Source organism: Chinchilla lanigera, unplaced genomic scaffold (assembly GCF_000276665.1).
Source record: "Chinchilla lanigera isolate Chin_1 unplaced genomic scaffold, ChiLan1.0 scaffold00051, whole genome shotgun sequence".
Classification (NCBI taxonomy): domain Eukaryota; kingdom Metazoa; phylum Chordata; class Mammalia; order Rodentia; family Chinchillidae; genus Chinchilla; species Chinchilla lanigera.
Genome location: NW_004955452.1, coordinates 9524512 through 9540243, shown reverse-complemented (window position 1 = coordinate 9540243; position 15732 = coordinate 9524512). Strand labels below are relative to the sequence as shown.

General features: G+C 38.6%; 1 protein-coding gene across 13 annotated transcripts in view; it reads left to right on the top strand.

Annotated features, from left to right (window-relative positions):
- The window catches only part of Pum1 (pumilio RNA-binding family member 1), a 135841-nt gene that overhangs the window by 83322 nt on the left and 36787 nt on the right, over window positions 1-15732 (top strand). For 9 of the 13 annotated variants that reach the window (XM_013519591.1, XM_013519595.1, XM_013519592.1 and 6 more), the window contains 3 exons: window positions 8020-8113; window positions 9816-9920; window positions 14444-14595. In XM_013519591.1, coding sequence (XP_013375045.1) covers window positions 8020-8113; window positions 9816-9920; window positions 14444-14595 — 351 coding nt within the window. The remainder of the gene's footprint in view (window positions 1-8019; window positions 8114-9815; window positions 9921-14443; window positions 14596-15732) is intronic. The other 4 variants (XM_005395014.2, XM_005395013.2, XM_005395009.2 and 1 more) reach the window with 1 other exon arrangement.

Sequence of the window (15732 nt, the reverse complement as noted above, 5' to 3'; positions counted from 1 at the left end):
TAACATAGAAGTGGTTAGTCTGGTGGTAGTTATGGTTGAATAGGTAGTGTTTTGTCTTACTGATTTGGCTGTGTTGTCTTATAGACAGTAACATAGCATTTTTGAGGAAGAATGTTTTTATCTTCTGTTTTTTTGAGGGAGTGGCGGTGCTGGTGTAGAAGCAGTTTTAGACATTCTCTTATTCATGTTAATCAGTTATTTGTTGACTGTTGTATCCCTTAGGAACCTTAGGGTTCTGGAACCTTTAGCTATTTGAAGAACTGTGTGTTTAACTGATTGATTGCAAATGCTATCACAAAAGAGGATGATGAGAACCAAGAATTTGAAGAGATAGTTGGAATGTGTATTGTTGGAGGTAGCAGACTGTAGAGAAGTGGAGATGGGAATATGGAGGTGTGGCCATAGCCTGACTACAGTAGAGGCCCGTGAGCAGGTGCATTTATTTTTGTTTTTGTCTTTTTATTTTGAGACATGGTTCTCACTATGCAGTTCAGATTGGCCTTGAACTCACTACATAGCCTAGGGTGGCCTTGAACCTGCGTCAATCCTCCTGCCTCAGCCTTGCCAGTGCTAGGATTATAGGGATGCGTGTCCATGTCTGGTTGCATTTGGTATTTGAGTCCAGGTCATGGAGGCCTGAGAGCAGGTATGAGTCTCAGATACTATAATAATGATTATACTAATAACTAGAATTCTAGAGTGGCACATATTTTCCTCCATATTCTGCTCTTTGAATTTGACTTAAATGAGCAACAGAGGGGAACATCTTTCGTTTTTTAATTATTTGCTACAAACAACAGTGTAGGTTTATTTGTGATTTTATGAAGGGGTTTGGCTTGGAATTTGATAATGAATAGTGTCCTCTTGTTTTATTTCCTTTCAACCAAGGGCTTTGATTTTTTTTTTTTTTTTTTTTTTTCTGGTTCCAGGAATTAACTCAGGACCTTGCAATTGCCAGGCAGGCACTTGTGCCACTGAGCTATATCCCTGGCCCTGATTTGTTATAATAAGCTGGTTTCATAAAATTTAGTATCAGCTGAAAGTAAGATACGTATATCATATAGTCTACAAATGGAGAAAGGAGCATAAAGAAAGATTCTAGTGGAAACCAATAGTATAGAAATAACTGTCAAAGTATTTGCAAATAAACTTAATGGTGTATTTGCTTTTTTATCATAAGGTGCATGAAATAGAGGTAGGTGTATTAACTATGATAATGAGAATACCGAAGGTTCTGACTGTATTATATTCATGATTTTCAGTTGTGGTAAGGCCATACATGTATGGCTAATGTTACTATGGGTTTTTTTTGAGGGGGGGCGCATGCTACAACTATAATTGAAGAACATACCAAATTTCAGATAAATAGATGTTCATGAAAATAAAGATAACAATGTTACCCACTTCAGTACAGGCATATGAGGATCATTTAGGTTGTTTTTGTCAGCTTGAAGTACTCATGGATATCTGTAGTCTTGTCTCTTTTTTTTCAGTCTTTCCATTTGTATTTTTCATCCTGGAAAATAGCCATCAGTAGTTCATGCATAATGTGTCCCTGTCTGTCTGTATTACCACCCCTTCTTTTCTTCCTGTCTTTCTTTCTTTGTTCAGACTAGTCTTGTACTCACTGTGTAGCCCACTCTGGCTTTGAACTTGTGGCCATCCTCCGATCCCAGCTTCCTGAGTGCTGGTATTACAGGTGTGAATACTTTCAACACCCAGCTTGTTTTCATGGTTTTGTGTGATACTGCTTGAGAACTATTTTTCTGTATTATATTTTCTATATAAAATGTTTATATATCCCCAAATGTATTTTAGAAAATTATTATTAGGTTTTATTATAATGTAACCATGTGGTAAAATCCAGAACAGGATTATATTAGCATTAATTAGCCTTTTTCTTTTCTTTTTTTTTTTTTTTGGTGTTTTTGAGACGGGATTTTGCTTTGCAGTTCAGGCTGAGCTTGAGCACGCTTTGTAGCCCAGGCTGGCCTCAAACTTGCAACAATCCTCCTGCCTCAGCCTCCCGAGTGCTGGGATTACAGGCATGCGCCACCACGCCCGGCTTGATTAGCCATATTGTTGATATACTTTATGTAGAATTTATTTAACCCAAAAATAGCCTAATAGCTGGGAATAGAGCTCAGTGGCACATCACCTTCCGGGCAAGCACAAGGTCCTGAGTTCAACTCCCAGTACCAAAAAAACAAAACAAAACAAAAAAAAAACCAAAAAAACAGCAAGTTCTCAAAAGTAGCCTAACATAGCATATTTTATAAAGTTGCATACTATAGTACTAAAATGCTTATTATATATGAGTTTTAAACAATGAAGGACTATTTTTTTTTTTTTGCCATATGGGTGTCTAAATCTAGGGAATACCAAGCTCTAGCCCTTTTTATTTATTTTGAGACAGGGTCTTCCTAAGTTGCAAAGGCTGACTTCAAAGTTATAAACCTCCAGCCCTCAGATTCCCAAGCAGCTTGGATTACAGGTGTGTGCTGTAATCCAAGAAGTACTGGCCAAAGAAGTACTATTCTGAACTCATTCTGCATAGCCACAGTCAGGAGAGAAAATTGACGTGCTGCACCATCTCCTCCTTTTTTTGAGACAGGGTTTTACCATGCAGTTTAGGCTGGCCTTGAACTTACTGTGTAGCCCAGGCTGCCCTTGAATTTGCAGCAATCCTCCTGCCTCAGCTTCCCAAGTACTGAGATTACAGGTGTGTGCCACTGTCACAGGTGACAGACATACTGCTTTTAAAAGGGTGTTGATTATTAAATGTCATTCTCATGAGGCCCAGTGTGTGCATAGTTCTAATGCATGTGTTAAATATTATCAGCTTTCTCTGTAATTTTACATGATTATTATATCCATGTCATGTGTATGGTCACCAACAAAGCTTCAGTCCATTGAAGCTTACCTATATTGGTATATAATGTTTTCCTTAAAAGACATTAATCAGCTTGGTGGATGGATTTTTTTATCTAAGACTTTTGATGGAATTGAACCCAGGGCCTTGTGTGTGCTGTGTGAGCGCTGTACTGCAGAGCCACACCCCCAGCCCAGAAGTAATTTTTTTTTTTTTAAAGAAATAATTTATTTTGGAATCAAGTCCTTTGTTTGCTAAAGGACTGTGATGATTTTTTAAAAAAGCTTTAGTGGTATGGTTTATGTGTACCTCTTAAGTGAAAATGTTATTGTGATTGTTGCAGTTGTTTCAATAGCCTCATCAAAATTGGTCTTTGATCCAAAAGCCCCAAACAGTAGCTTTTACAAATTTCACGCAATAAGAAAGGACTGCAAGACACCCTTTTCTTAAAATTTTACAATCCCATCATTTATGGAATAGTTTGAAATTGGCTTTTTGAGTGAATCCTGATAAATCCAAGAGGTAGGGCACCATTGTGTTTTTACAGATAAGAAAATTAAGGCATGGGAACACGCTGAAGCTCATCTCGAACAAATTATCCAGATACTATGTGTGTTATTTTGATTTCTAGCTCCAGGCTATTTTCCTTGGGTCTCATACTACAAATACAGAACCTTTTGATAGGTGAAATTGTCCCACCTAAAAATTCAACTTTATTCATATTTTTTCCTGAAAGGAGTAAGATGTAAAAAGCGCTCCTCAGTGATAATAACAAAAATGGTTTTCTTTCTTCTGTGTTACTTTTAGGGCCCATTGACAGCAGTTAGTGCTTGTGGTGCAGTGGGGTTTTAGTTCTCAAAGCAGGCTTTGGTGTGCTTGGGTTGCCTTGTCTTGCACTGGGAGAAGCTATATGGAGGCACTTGCTTCATTCACCAGGAACAATATCACACTGAAAGGACTGTTTTAAGCACTGTGTGTGTTAATTTTAATCCCCACAATAACCTTATGAGCTGGATATTTCTTTGTTTCCCTATTACAGAGAGGAGAGTAAGTACAGAGAGATTAAGTCAGTTGCCTGAAGTCACAGAGCAAGTCAGTAGTGGAGCGGAGATATGAACCAAAGCTATCTGTGTCTTAGTCTGTATCCACTATGTATGTTGCCTTAAACTGGTAAAAAGTCAGGGCTGGCATTGAATTTTAGTTTGGAGAATGGGGGAGTATAGTCTTAATATATTTCCTCACTCATATTTGGACATTTTTCCTTTAGACTTAGAAAATTCAAGGACTTTTTTTGTGCCAACAGTAATAAGTGAAAACAGTGGTAATAGTAACAACTGTCTTGTAATCCTCATGGTAGCTGTGTTTTCCAAGATGTCACCTGCAGGTCAGTTCAGTGGTGGGTGTTTTTGGCTGCCCAGATTCCCTAGCACAGTAATAACACTGTGGGTATCCTTTGCAAGGTCAGGTAGTGACAGAGAATGGAGTCAAACCAGCTTGTCAGACTTCCACATTGTGCTTTAATTTTATTAGGTACCCCCTGATGTGCATGAAGTGGTTGATCCTTTCCCCCTACATAGAAACTTCCTAGCAGCTTATGAATTTTACCCAAATTAAATATAATCAGTATGATCATTATACCAACCTTTAGTAAGTATGTCCCCCAGTTCTCACAGTATTTTGTTTCTCAGAGTATTGGTCTGCTTTGTGGAATTATGCAAATGTTAACAGATCTATGTCTTGCCAGCAGATGGCATTTCCGTGAGTTTTTCAGGATTCTTTGGAATCTGTCACTTGCCAGTTACCCAATTTTGTTTTGAAAACTCTGTATTTCCTGTTAATATTGTACCATTTACATAAAGAAAATATACCAAAATTGGTGTAATCTATTCTATACTCAAATCTGCTGACTGTGGATACATAATTTACTTTTGTTAAACTATTTATAGCAGTATGCTCTCAAGATAATAATTTCCCCCAAATTCATTATAATCAGTAATGTATTAATCAGCTTTCAACCCCAGGGTACATGGGGGCTCTGGTACAACTATAATGCTCTTAGTTAAGAGTTTCTACTTTTTTTTTTTTTTTGGTTTTTTTCCCTGGTACCAGGAGTCGAACTCATGACCTTGCACTTGCCAGGCAGGCGCTGTGCTGCTGAGCTAAATCCCTAGCCCCCTAGAGTTTCTACTTTGAAATTTGGTAACATGATGGTGAGAACAAATACATATTATAGAGAGTAATGAATTTTATGGTAGTTTGACATTTCTGTATATATTTACAGATAGTATATATTACTTATAGTGAAAAGTGAGAAGACTCAGAATAGCATTGGACTAATACTTTTGGTTAATAAGTCATCATGAACTCAACAGTCATATTCTAAACATAACATAGAGCTTTGTTTTTCTTGAGCTCCATGTCATAGTATTTACCCAGCAGTAATTCAAAAGTTCAGTTAAATGAGTCATTTTGTTAACAGTGAGGTTAAAGCAGTGCAGAAAGAATCTAGCAAGGGCTGTGTCTTGAGAGGTTGAATGTTTCAAATAGTTTTAGGCCAGGAAAATTCCAGAGACCCACTTAACAGACAGTAGATATTTGTGGAACTGTGAGGAGGTTTTACAACCTTGGAAATAATTTAAAAATAATTTTATAGGGGGCTGAGGATATAGCTCAGTGGCAAAGTGCCTGCCTGGCAAGCACAAGGTCCCAAGTTCGATTTCTGGTACCAGAAAAAAAAAAGACATACAAATAATTTTATACTATTTTACTTGTTTCCTGCCTCTTGGCTGCCATTCTTCAGTGGACTATCTCCTGTTGGTAAAAGAAATGAGATTGTGAGACACTGTTCCATAGGTAAAACAAAAATGCAAAACCAGCTTGCAGAAATCACAAAATCATTGACTAAATTTTGACTGTCTTTTTTCCTATAGTGGACAAGGGTTTTGATATGTTTGTCAATAATTCGATTCCTCTGTATCTTTTCAAGAGTTTGTATTTAATGAATGCCTGTAAAAAAGTGCTTTTTCCTTTTATAGCATCACAGTGAAATTTTACTTTAGTTTGAGTTCGGATAAATAACCTCAAGTATTTTTGATAAGTGTACGTGGTTACTATTGACATTTGTACTATAAAGCAAAGATTAATTTTATTTTATTTTTAAAAGATAAATGTGGAAGAAAAAAAGATAAATGTGTACAAAGAGAGCTAATGTGATGTTATCCACTATACTCAAAATACTCAACTTTTGCTTTTCTTTTATTTAAAATCAGTTTATTCATATATTTGAGGCATTGAAGTATCCACGTCTTTAAGTATTTAATTTCTCCATTGCTGAGGATAACATGAAGTTCAGTCATGACAATTATTAACCTGAGTTGGTGGAATAATGTTGTCTCTTAATTTCTGAGGCAGTCAGGTTTCTTAGTGAATATAACTGTAATTTAGTGTCTGTGATATCTGTTGTATATCATCCATTGATGTCAGCTGAACTGTTCAGAAATCTTCTAGAAAGAGCAGGCAGGCCAGGTGTCCTATTCACACAGGTCGGTTCAGGAATACTTTCATGGTTGATAGTCTTCAGTATGACTCCTTGAAAGAAGGCCTTTGGGATGATCTAAAATCAGGTTACCAGCACCCTCTTTCGTTGTACCCATACTATTCATACTACAGTGTAAGTTCCACAAAGGCAGGGGTTGTGTATGGTTTTATTTGCTCTTGTATCCCTAGTTCCTTGCACAGTGCCTAACAGTTCTTATTTGCCTCACAAGTACTTGTTGTATGAATGAGGGAATGCTGACGGTTTTTTTTCTTTTAGTGATAAAGCCTTTGAACTTCCCTAGCTTGTAAACTAAAAATTGTTCTAGGTGAGTTCATAATCTAAGTTTTGTTAGTAGCAGCTATACTTTTGCAGTTTTATTCCCTACATGTAAAGAATAGGTGTCCTAGGAGACTCTGGGGTCCCCAAAAGTTGGCAGTTGTCTCATTTACTCTTTAGGGCACGCCTTTAGTTCAGGTAAATACCGGTGCTGTTTTCCAGGAAGAATTGGCCCAGAGGATAATGTAAATCTTTTTCATATTCTTCTCTAAAATGAGTTAACTGAGGGTTAATTAACTGAGGGTTAATTCAAATTTGTTGAGCCTCAAAAGACCTAAAGGGAGATGATAGTATTATGAGTAATGTGGTAAGTCATTTGTTTAGCTTTTTTTTTTTGGCGGGGGGGATGGCAGGGAGATATTAGGGTATGAACCCAGGACCTTCTTACTAAGCTGTAGCAGCTGTCCTTTTCATTATTTGAGGTGGTTCCACAAACCTTTTTAAAATCTATCCTATTCTGTCTGTCTATCTATCTCTCTATCTATCTATCTACCATCTATCCATCCATCTATCCACCCATCTGAGACAGTTTCACTATGCAGTTCAGGCTGGCCTTGAACTCACAGAAATCTTCTTGCCTCAGTCTCCTGAGTGCTGGGATTACAGGCCTGCATCACCATGCCTGGCCCCACAAACTTTAGGCAAGATTTAAACTTGCCTCAGCCTCCGGAGTGCTGGGATTATATGGGTATGTCATCTGGCCTGCTGTCCAACTTTCACGTATGCCTTAAGTCAGGCAGGAGCTGCAGATTTGCTGCTAACCATTAAAAACTTTGAAAGGCCAGGCATGGCCGTGCACACATATAACCCCAGCACTGGGGAGATTAAGGCAGAGGCAGGAGGATTGTTGTGAGTTCCAGGCCAACCTGGGCTACACAGTGAGTTCAAGGCCAGCCTGAACTGCATAGTGAAACCCTGTCTCAAAAAGACAAAAAAGAAAAAAACTTTGCAGATGTATCTATTTTTGTGGCTCAAGTTATATAGAACCTTTGAAAAGGTCAGCCCCTGGGACCGCGCACACCAAATAGGAAGGGAAGAGATGGGGAAAACAGAGAAACTGTGAAGCCTTGTAATAGACCGCGCACACCAAATAGGAAGGGAAGAGATGGGGAAAACAGAGAAACTGTGAAGCCTTGTAATACTGTGGAAATGGAAATAGAGTGTTTTTGTTAAAGTCTCATGCCTCACCAGGGGTTCATTGAAGTTTCTAGAGAGATTTTTTAGTTGTTTCATAGGACAGTTTCTCTAACCACATGTCTTTCTCTTACCTCAGCTGTTCCAAAGACCTAATGCACTTGCTGTCCAGCAGTTGACAGCTGCTCAGCAGCAGCAGTATGCATTAGCGGCTGCTCATCAGCCTCATATCGGTAAGTACTTACGCTGATAGCTCTCTTATAACAGGCATGACCACCTCTTTAGGATAAAATGGATGCTGTGAAACTCAGTAGTTCAGACTGACTATAAAAATCCACACAGATCTCTCAGACAAAGTAGATGTCCTCTTCCATTTGTCTCTATTTTCTTTATTTTTGACATACTAGATATTCTTAGTACCCACCTCTTGCCTTATCCCACCGATTTAAGGATTTTAAACTATTCATTACAAAAATAAATAGTGATTAGCATTAAGGATTTTAAACTATTCATTACAAAAATAAATAGTGATTAGCATTAGCTCCTTTTTTTTTTTTTGGTACTGGGAGTCAGACTCAGGCAGGCATTGTGCCACTAAGCTGTATACCTGGCTCAGAATTAGCTCTTTTGATAAGGTTTGGACACCACTGTTTAAATAAGTGGGTGTTGTATGGACTAATTATATCAGCTTTTCTCCCTACTAAGTAAGGAGTAGTACCAGTGACTCTCTTCCAGGCATTCAGTTTTTAAAAGTATCAGTACAGGTAATTGCTAGTTGTTAAATAAATGTGCCTTTTTTCATTAGCAGTTATGGGCCTCAGTGAGTGAAGAGGAGTTTCTTGGGCCACATAGAAAGTATATAATATATATAATCAACATACGTTGGTAACACTCCCGCCTTACCCCCAACAGGGTCCAACTATGTAGTCCAAGCTGGCTTTGAGCTCACTGTGTAGCCCAGCTTGACCTCAAACTCATGATTTTTCTGTCTCAGCCTCCTTTTTTAAAAAACAGTTTTTGTTATAATATTGAAAATGAAAGTGAAAGTTCCCATGGGCCATGGGCCACAGATTAAACATACCTGGGTAGGCTCTTCTCCCTAATTGACTCTTTTAAGGTCTCTCAAAATGCCAGCCGGGAAAGGTGACACAGGCCTTTTAATCCTGCCACTTGAGAGGCTGAGGCAGGAGGATTGCTGCGAGTTTGAGGCCAGGCTTGGCTGTACAGTGAGTTCAAGGCCAGCTGGACTACACAGTGAGACCCTGCCTCCAAAAAACAAAGGACAACAACAAAAGCAAAATGCCATAAGTGCAAACAAGTAGGGGCACAGATTTTATTTGTATGTGCCAAATGACACAGTTGATGGAAAGCAGATTACCAGTCTTAGATGTGGTATGTTGTGGGGGAAAAAAACTTAGATTAAGTTAGGGCCTGATTTTATTATAAAGGCGTTTGCCTGGGCCTGATAGTGTATACTTGTAGGTGATAGCCTTTATGCCCATTTGGAAATTTCTTTTAAATGGAAATAAATCTCTCCCTCTGCCCCATTTTACAGAAGTCTTTTATTCTATTTTAATAATTAAAGTTAAATTAAGGGCTGAGAACTCACAGGAGGTGTGCTTGCCTTGCATGCATAAGGCCCTGGGTTTGATTCCCCAGGCCTGGGACTCCCCCCCCCCCCGGCCCCCCAAAAAAATTAATTTTAAGTTTTAACAATTACGTTGAATTTAAAACTCTATAAAGTTTTAACTGTTTCTTTAGTAAAGGTTAGTGAAAAACACTGGCTAAAGCTCATCACAATTTTTAAAAAAAATTCCCAGTCCATCCTATTTTCTTATCCACTCACCTACAGACTGAATTGCTAGCAAATATACAGGTATTTGTTAGGGCTGCAGTTGTGGTCAGGTTTGTTTTTACTGACAGGTGTGTTTTCAGCAGGTTTAGCTCCCGCTGCGTTTGTACCCAATCCATACATCATCAGTGCTGCTCCCCCAGGGACGGACCCCTACACAGCTGGATTGGCTGCAGCAGCGACGCTAGGTGAGATATTCTGCTACATGAGGGATTTTCTCACCTGCTGGAAAGTCATTTGAGATAGGCATGCATTCTTTATATTCCTCTAACTCCATGTCTCTAATGGAAATGTCTCCAATTTTCTACTGAGCTATAACATGCGCCCCTTTGATTCCAATGTATCCAAAAGCAAATTAATCACCTACCCTTTACACAGATATTTTGGATCCCTGGAGCCATTATTTGATTTCTTACATTTCAGCAATTTCTGTTCTTAGCCTGGTCTCTTCATACTGCTGTCTACTATACTTCAATTCCTGATACTGGTCTCTCTGGAAGATTCCCAATTTCCTTGCCTCTTTGTCTTCTTCCACTCTCTATATTGTTGCAAAAAATAATTTTTAAACAAAAATCCATGCCCCTTCAGCCTTCTGCCTAAACTTTATAATGATTTTTCTATTTCCCACCCTAATATGATATGCTAGTTGGAACATTACAACCTGCTTGGATGGTAGTGGTTCCTCGGGATTAGTATTTTTAAGGAACTAGCATATAATGCTGAAGGTTAGGTAGGGTTGGGGCCCATTACATATGGGACTTTTGCCATGACTTGTACATGGAGATCTGAACCTGTGAGTCACTCTTCCCGTCTGGCTACCATTTGCTAATACCCTACAGGGTAGCAGCACTGATCTGATTTGATTTCCTTTTGTTGCAGGTGCTATACTGGGTTAAGCCTTTGTCTTTGGACACTGTGGTCTCCATGGTCTTTTTTTTTTTTTTGTCTTTTTTGAGACAGGGTTTCACTATGCAGTTCAGGCTGGCCTTGAACTCACTGTGTAGCCGAGGTTGGCCTGGAACTCGCAACAATCCTCCTGCCTCAGCCTCCTGAGTGCTGGGATTACAGGTGTGTGCCACCATGCCCAGCCTTTTCCATGGTGTTTTGTAGTAAACTCTTTCTCCCAGCTTTTTTCTGGGAAGCTTGTTGGCTGGCAGAATTATTAGCTTTAGAAAGCTTTCCTTGGTAACCATTTTGTTATTTCTCTATCATTGATTACTATTTTGTTTTTATTTGCTCTTGGGTGTATTCATAAGTTTTCTTTCCCTTGAAACCTTGATAAATCTTTCTCTTAAAACCTTTCCTGTTTTACTATATGTCACATTTGCTATCACCCCAGTAGTGCTATAAATTCTGCATTGAGTTCGGCATTAGGACATTAGCCCTCAATATTCTTTAGGGCAAATCTCTTTAAGTTGTGTTAATCATGACTAAATAGTATTGCAGCATGAGATTTTTATCTAGCAGGTAACATAGCAGTCATGAAGTCCTGAACTCTGTGCAACATACTATTTCTTAATTTTGGGGGCTTTTTTTTTGTTGTTGTTTTGCGGTGGTGAAGATTGAGGCCAGCACCCCCTGGAAGAGCTATATCCCCAGCTCCTCTTTAACTTATGAGGCAGGGTCTCACTAAATTCCCCAGGCTAGGCTTGAACTTTTGATCCTCTTGCCTTAGCCTCCCATAGTATTGGAATTAGAAGCTTGTACCATCATGCCCAGCTATTTCTTAGCTTTCGTAGAAGAGTTGTTTCTCTGGTTGTAATGTGAACATACGTAGCCTTCTGCTCCACTTTTGGCAAAAAAAGAATATTTTTTCTAGTAGAATGATCTTTGCTGACCATCATTAACATTTCCTGAATATTTAACTAACTGCCAGGTATTGTCCCAAGTGATGTTGTTTTATATGATTGTCAGATGGTTATATTTCATCTTTATGGTGTAGAGAGCTGTCTTTTGTGAGATTATACAATTTAAATGGGGGCTGGGGATTTAGCTCAGCGGCAAAAGCGCCTGCCTGGCAAGCGCAAGGTCGTGAGTTCGGTTCCCGGTACCGGAGAAAAACCAAAAAAAAAAAAGTTTAAATGTTGTAGAATTGGGATTGTTTGTTTTTGAGACAGGATCTCAAAACAAACTAGGTAGTTCAGACTGGCCTTGAACTCGCTTATATAGCCCAGGCTGGCCTCAAACTCACAGTGACCTTCCTGCTTCAGCCTCCTGAGTGCTGGGATTACAGGCCTGTGCCACCACTTCTGGCCTCTACCTTCTCCCTCTTTCTTCTACCTCCATTTTTCCTTCCTCCCTCCTTTTTTCTTTCCTCCCCCTTTTCTTCCTCCCCTCCCCCTTCTTCCTGCCCCTGTTCTTCCCTTGTTCCACTGCTGTTTTAGTATATAATACTTGAAACAAAGAACTAGGTGTAGGGGTAACACACTTGGAATCATTAAGATAGTAGGTAGTGAGGGTCTTGTTTGTACTCAGGATCTGAACCAGACTGAATATGACTTCCACACATAGTAGGAAATATTAATTTACAACCTGTGATTAACCATATGCAAATCATGTAGGAATTGAAGCAGGCATTTTCATGAGCCAACATCAATTAATTGATCACCCTGGGATATCCTAAATTCATTATTAGGTCACATGACTGGGATGCAGTAGTAGAAATGCCAGTTGAGAAAATTTAAAGTATAATGGAAGTGAGGAGACCCTGCCCAGCAGAGATTCTCCTTGTTGGCTTTTGGGACTGTAAGTGTAAGTTGTAGTCCATCCTTTTAGGGTAAATACAGCCACACCCCTAGTACCTATAGCTGTTTCATAAGTGAGGTAACTAAGGTACAGGTAGAATCTTTGCTTTTTTTCTTTCTCTGTTTCCTTTAACTGACTAGGTGTGAATTCTAGTCAGATGAATTTGGGGACCCACTGCTCTTTTTTTTTTAGCTTGGAGCTGTGGTGTTTAGACTTTTAAAGTCTTGCCAAGTTAAAAATGCTTTAATCTGTTTGCTTATTATAATAGTTCATATCATAACGTAACTTACTAAAGAGCACCTTCATTCTGAACCCAGGTGTAGTGTTAACAGTGGTGGGCAACTTGGTTGTAAACAGAATCTCTTGGTCTTTGCTAACCCTACCAGTATAGAAGATACCAAGTTAGACATTTCAGAGTAGACAGTTGGTTGTAATGTGAACATACATAGTCTGTCAGTCTATGCTTTAGAAGCATAAATGGGGAAACAACATGTTCCAGTTTCTTCCTTTTTTTTTTTTCTGGTACCGGGAATCGAACTCACGACCTTGCGCTTGCTAGGCAGGTGCTGTGCCGCTGAGCTAAATCCCCAGCCCCTCCAGTTTCTTTTGGCATAATGCATTACGTGCTTTTTTCAGAGTTAGTGACTGTGTCAAGATAGGTATAACCCTTGTAATAGCTCTTTGGAACTCTAATATAAGGATTGGCTATTATTTATGACTCAAGTTGAAAATGTTTAACTCTCCTTTAATAAAATTCCAATTGGACACGTGTTTCAGCAGATATATTTCAGTATCATTTTTGAGCCTTTTTCTTGGTTGGCAGTGTGCATCCTTGGTGTTTCTTATCACCAGCTTCATCAGAGAGTTTTAAGGATTAGATTTCTGCCACATTGAAGTTGTTATCTGTACAACTTTATTATGGTTCTGCTGCCTACCCTGTGTGGTAGAGACTAACTGTAGCTTATTCCAGAGAAGATGAAGAGATCATTTGGATTATAGTAGGATGTTTAGTTTTTTTAAAGGATATTCAGCCAGTATTTATTTGAGCCAGTCTTTCAAAGTCAAGGCATGTGTTTTGTTTTTGTATTTGTGTTCAACTTTGACTTCAATCTAAATTCATATATTAATGTCTGAATGTCACTGTTTTGAGTCACTTTTGTGACTTTAGAAAATAGAAATAGGAAAAACAAATCTTTTTGGAGTTTGGTGAAGGTTCACTTGAGTGTCTGGATTTTGTTGTCAAAAGAGTGGTAAGAGTTCATGTTTCTGGAGCTAATGATGCACCAGGGTCCTAGTACCTGTCAGTCCCCTCAGGTGCCATTTATATTGAAAGCAGAATATAATGAAATTTTGTTCTTTTTTATTACTTTAAGCACACAGCTTCCATTTATTTCCTTTCAAACAACAAACTACATCTATACATATCCTACATTATTTTTTCTCATGAGGAAATCGTGACTTCTTCCAGTTCCCTCCATCTGTTGGTAAATCCAAGAACACCTTCCTGCTTCTTCTAACAGTTATTCTCCTTTCAATAGCTCTGATAAGTTGTTTGTCAGTGTCTCTTCCTCTAGGCCTGGAATATATTACTAAATTGAGAAGACTTTGGGGTGAGGATCTAGTATAAGATTTTCTGTTTTTAAAAAAGAGAATTAATGACTAGCACAAATCAATATATTCTTTTTTCTTTTTTTGTCTTTTTGAGACAGCGTCTCGCTATGCAATTCAGGCTGGCTTTGAGCTCACTTTGTAGCCCAGGCTGGTCTTGAACTCACAATGATCCTTCTGCCTCAGCCTCCCGAGTGCTGGGATTACAAGTGTGCACCACCACGCCTGGCTAAAGTCAATATATTCTTTTAAGTTAGTATTTTACAGTAGATCTGTTGTGTTAGATGTAGTTTTAGGGACCCCCTGGGATAAGTCTTACTAGTCTAAACTTTCCTTCTCTTTCTTATGCTGTTTTTAGGCCCAGCTGTGGTCCCTCACCAGTATTACGGAGTTACTCCCTGGGGAGTCTATCCTGCAAGTCTCTTCCAGCAGCAAGCTGCTGCTGCTGCAGCAGCAACTAATTCTGCTAATCAGCAGACCACCCCACAGACTCAGCAAGGACAGCAGCAGGTAAATATGAATAATATTTGCTCTTAATACAGGATATTGGTCTTCGTGTAGGCAAACACTGAATGTATGAGTTCTCAATTGTGTATGTGTGTATCTGAGTTCAGTCTCAGACTGGATTGTTGTGGAATAGGTTTTAAGTAAGTATCAGTCAGACTCCTTGGTCAGTGCAACTAGGTGAGATAACGATATTAATTCAGTTTTGTTTGAGAAAAGGGTTCAGAGGGTTCTCCATTTAACATTACAAAGCTAACACATAACGAAAACAGATCCTTGACTGATAATGAGATTTTCGTTCAACCATACATACTGTAATCGTGTACTGAACACCATTTTTAGATCACTTCAGGGATTTCCAAATAGCCTGCCACCCAAACGAGAGGCACGTTTTTTTAAAATTTGATTTTTATTTACAAGTCCTGTTCTTTATAAATCTTACATCTGTCGTATCAGTGTTAATTTATAGTAGTTTTTTGCTGAGCGTGGTGGTGCATGCCTGTAATCCTAGCACTTGGGAGGCTGAGGCAAGAGGGTTGCTGTGAGTTCAAGGTTGGCCTAGGCTACATAGCAAGTTCAAGGCCAGTTTAAACTACATAGCGAGACCTTGTCTCCAAAAAAAAAAAATATATATATATATAAGAGGTTTTAAATTGAGTTGGGAAACCATAGTTAACTGCTAGTTAACTAAATACTAAATATCATTTTCTTGTAGTAGAGAATATTCTTTTCTTGATGACTTAGAATAATATTGTCACAAGTTGTGGTGAACTGGGAAGGGAAATATTAACCTAGAATTTTTACATTAAAAAAATCCCAATGTTAGTATGCTTGGTATATGTTATTCTATCCTTATCATTTAATTTCTTTTATAAATTTTTGTTTATATATATAATATTTTTGGAGACAGGGTCTCACTATAGTTTAGGGTGACTTTGAGCTCACTATGTAGCTGAGGTTAGCCTCAAACTTGCAGCTCAAATCTTCTTGCCTCAGCCTCCTGAGTGCCTGGATTACTGGTGTGTGTCATCACATCTGGCTAATTTTTTACAAAATTAGAATTGCTCTGTCCAGTTGGTTTTGTCTCCCTATTTTCATATAGTTTTGTATTATTTAGTGTTGTTTTTGATACCATCCATTTAA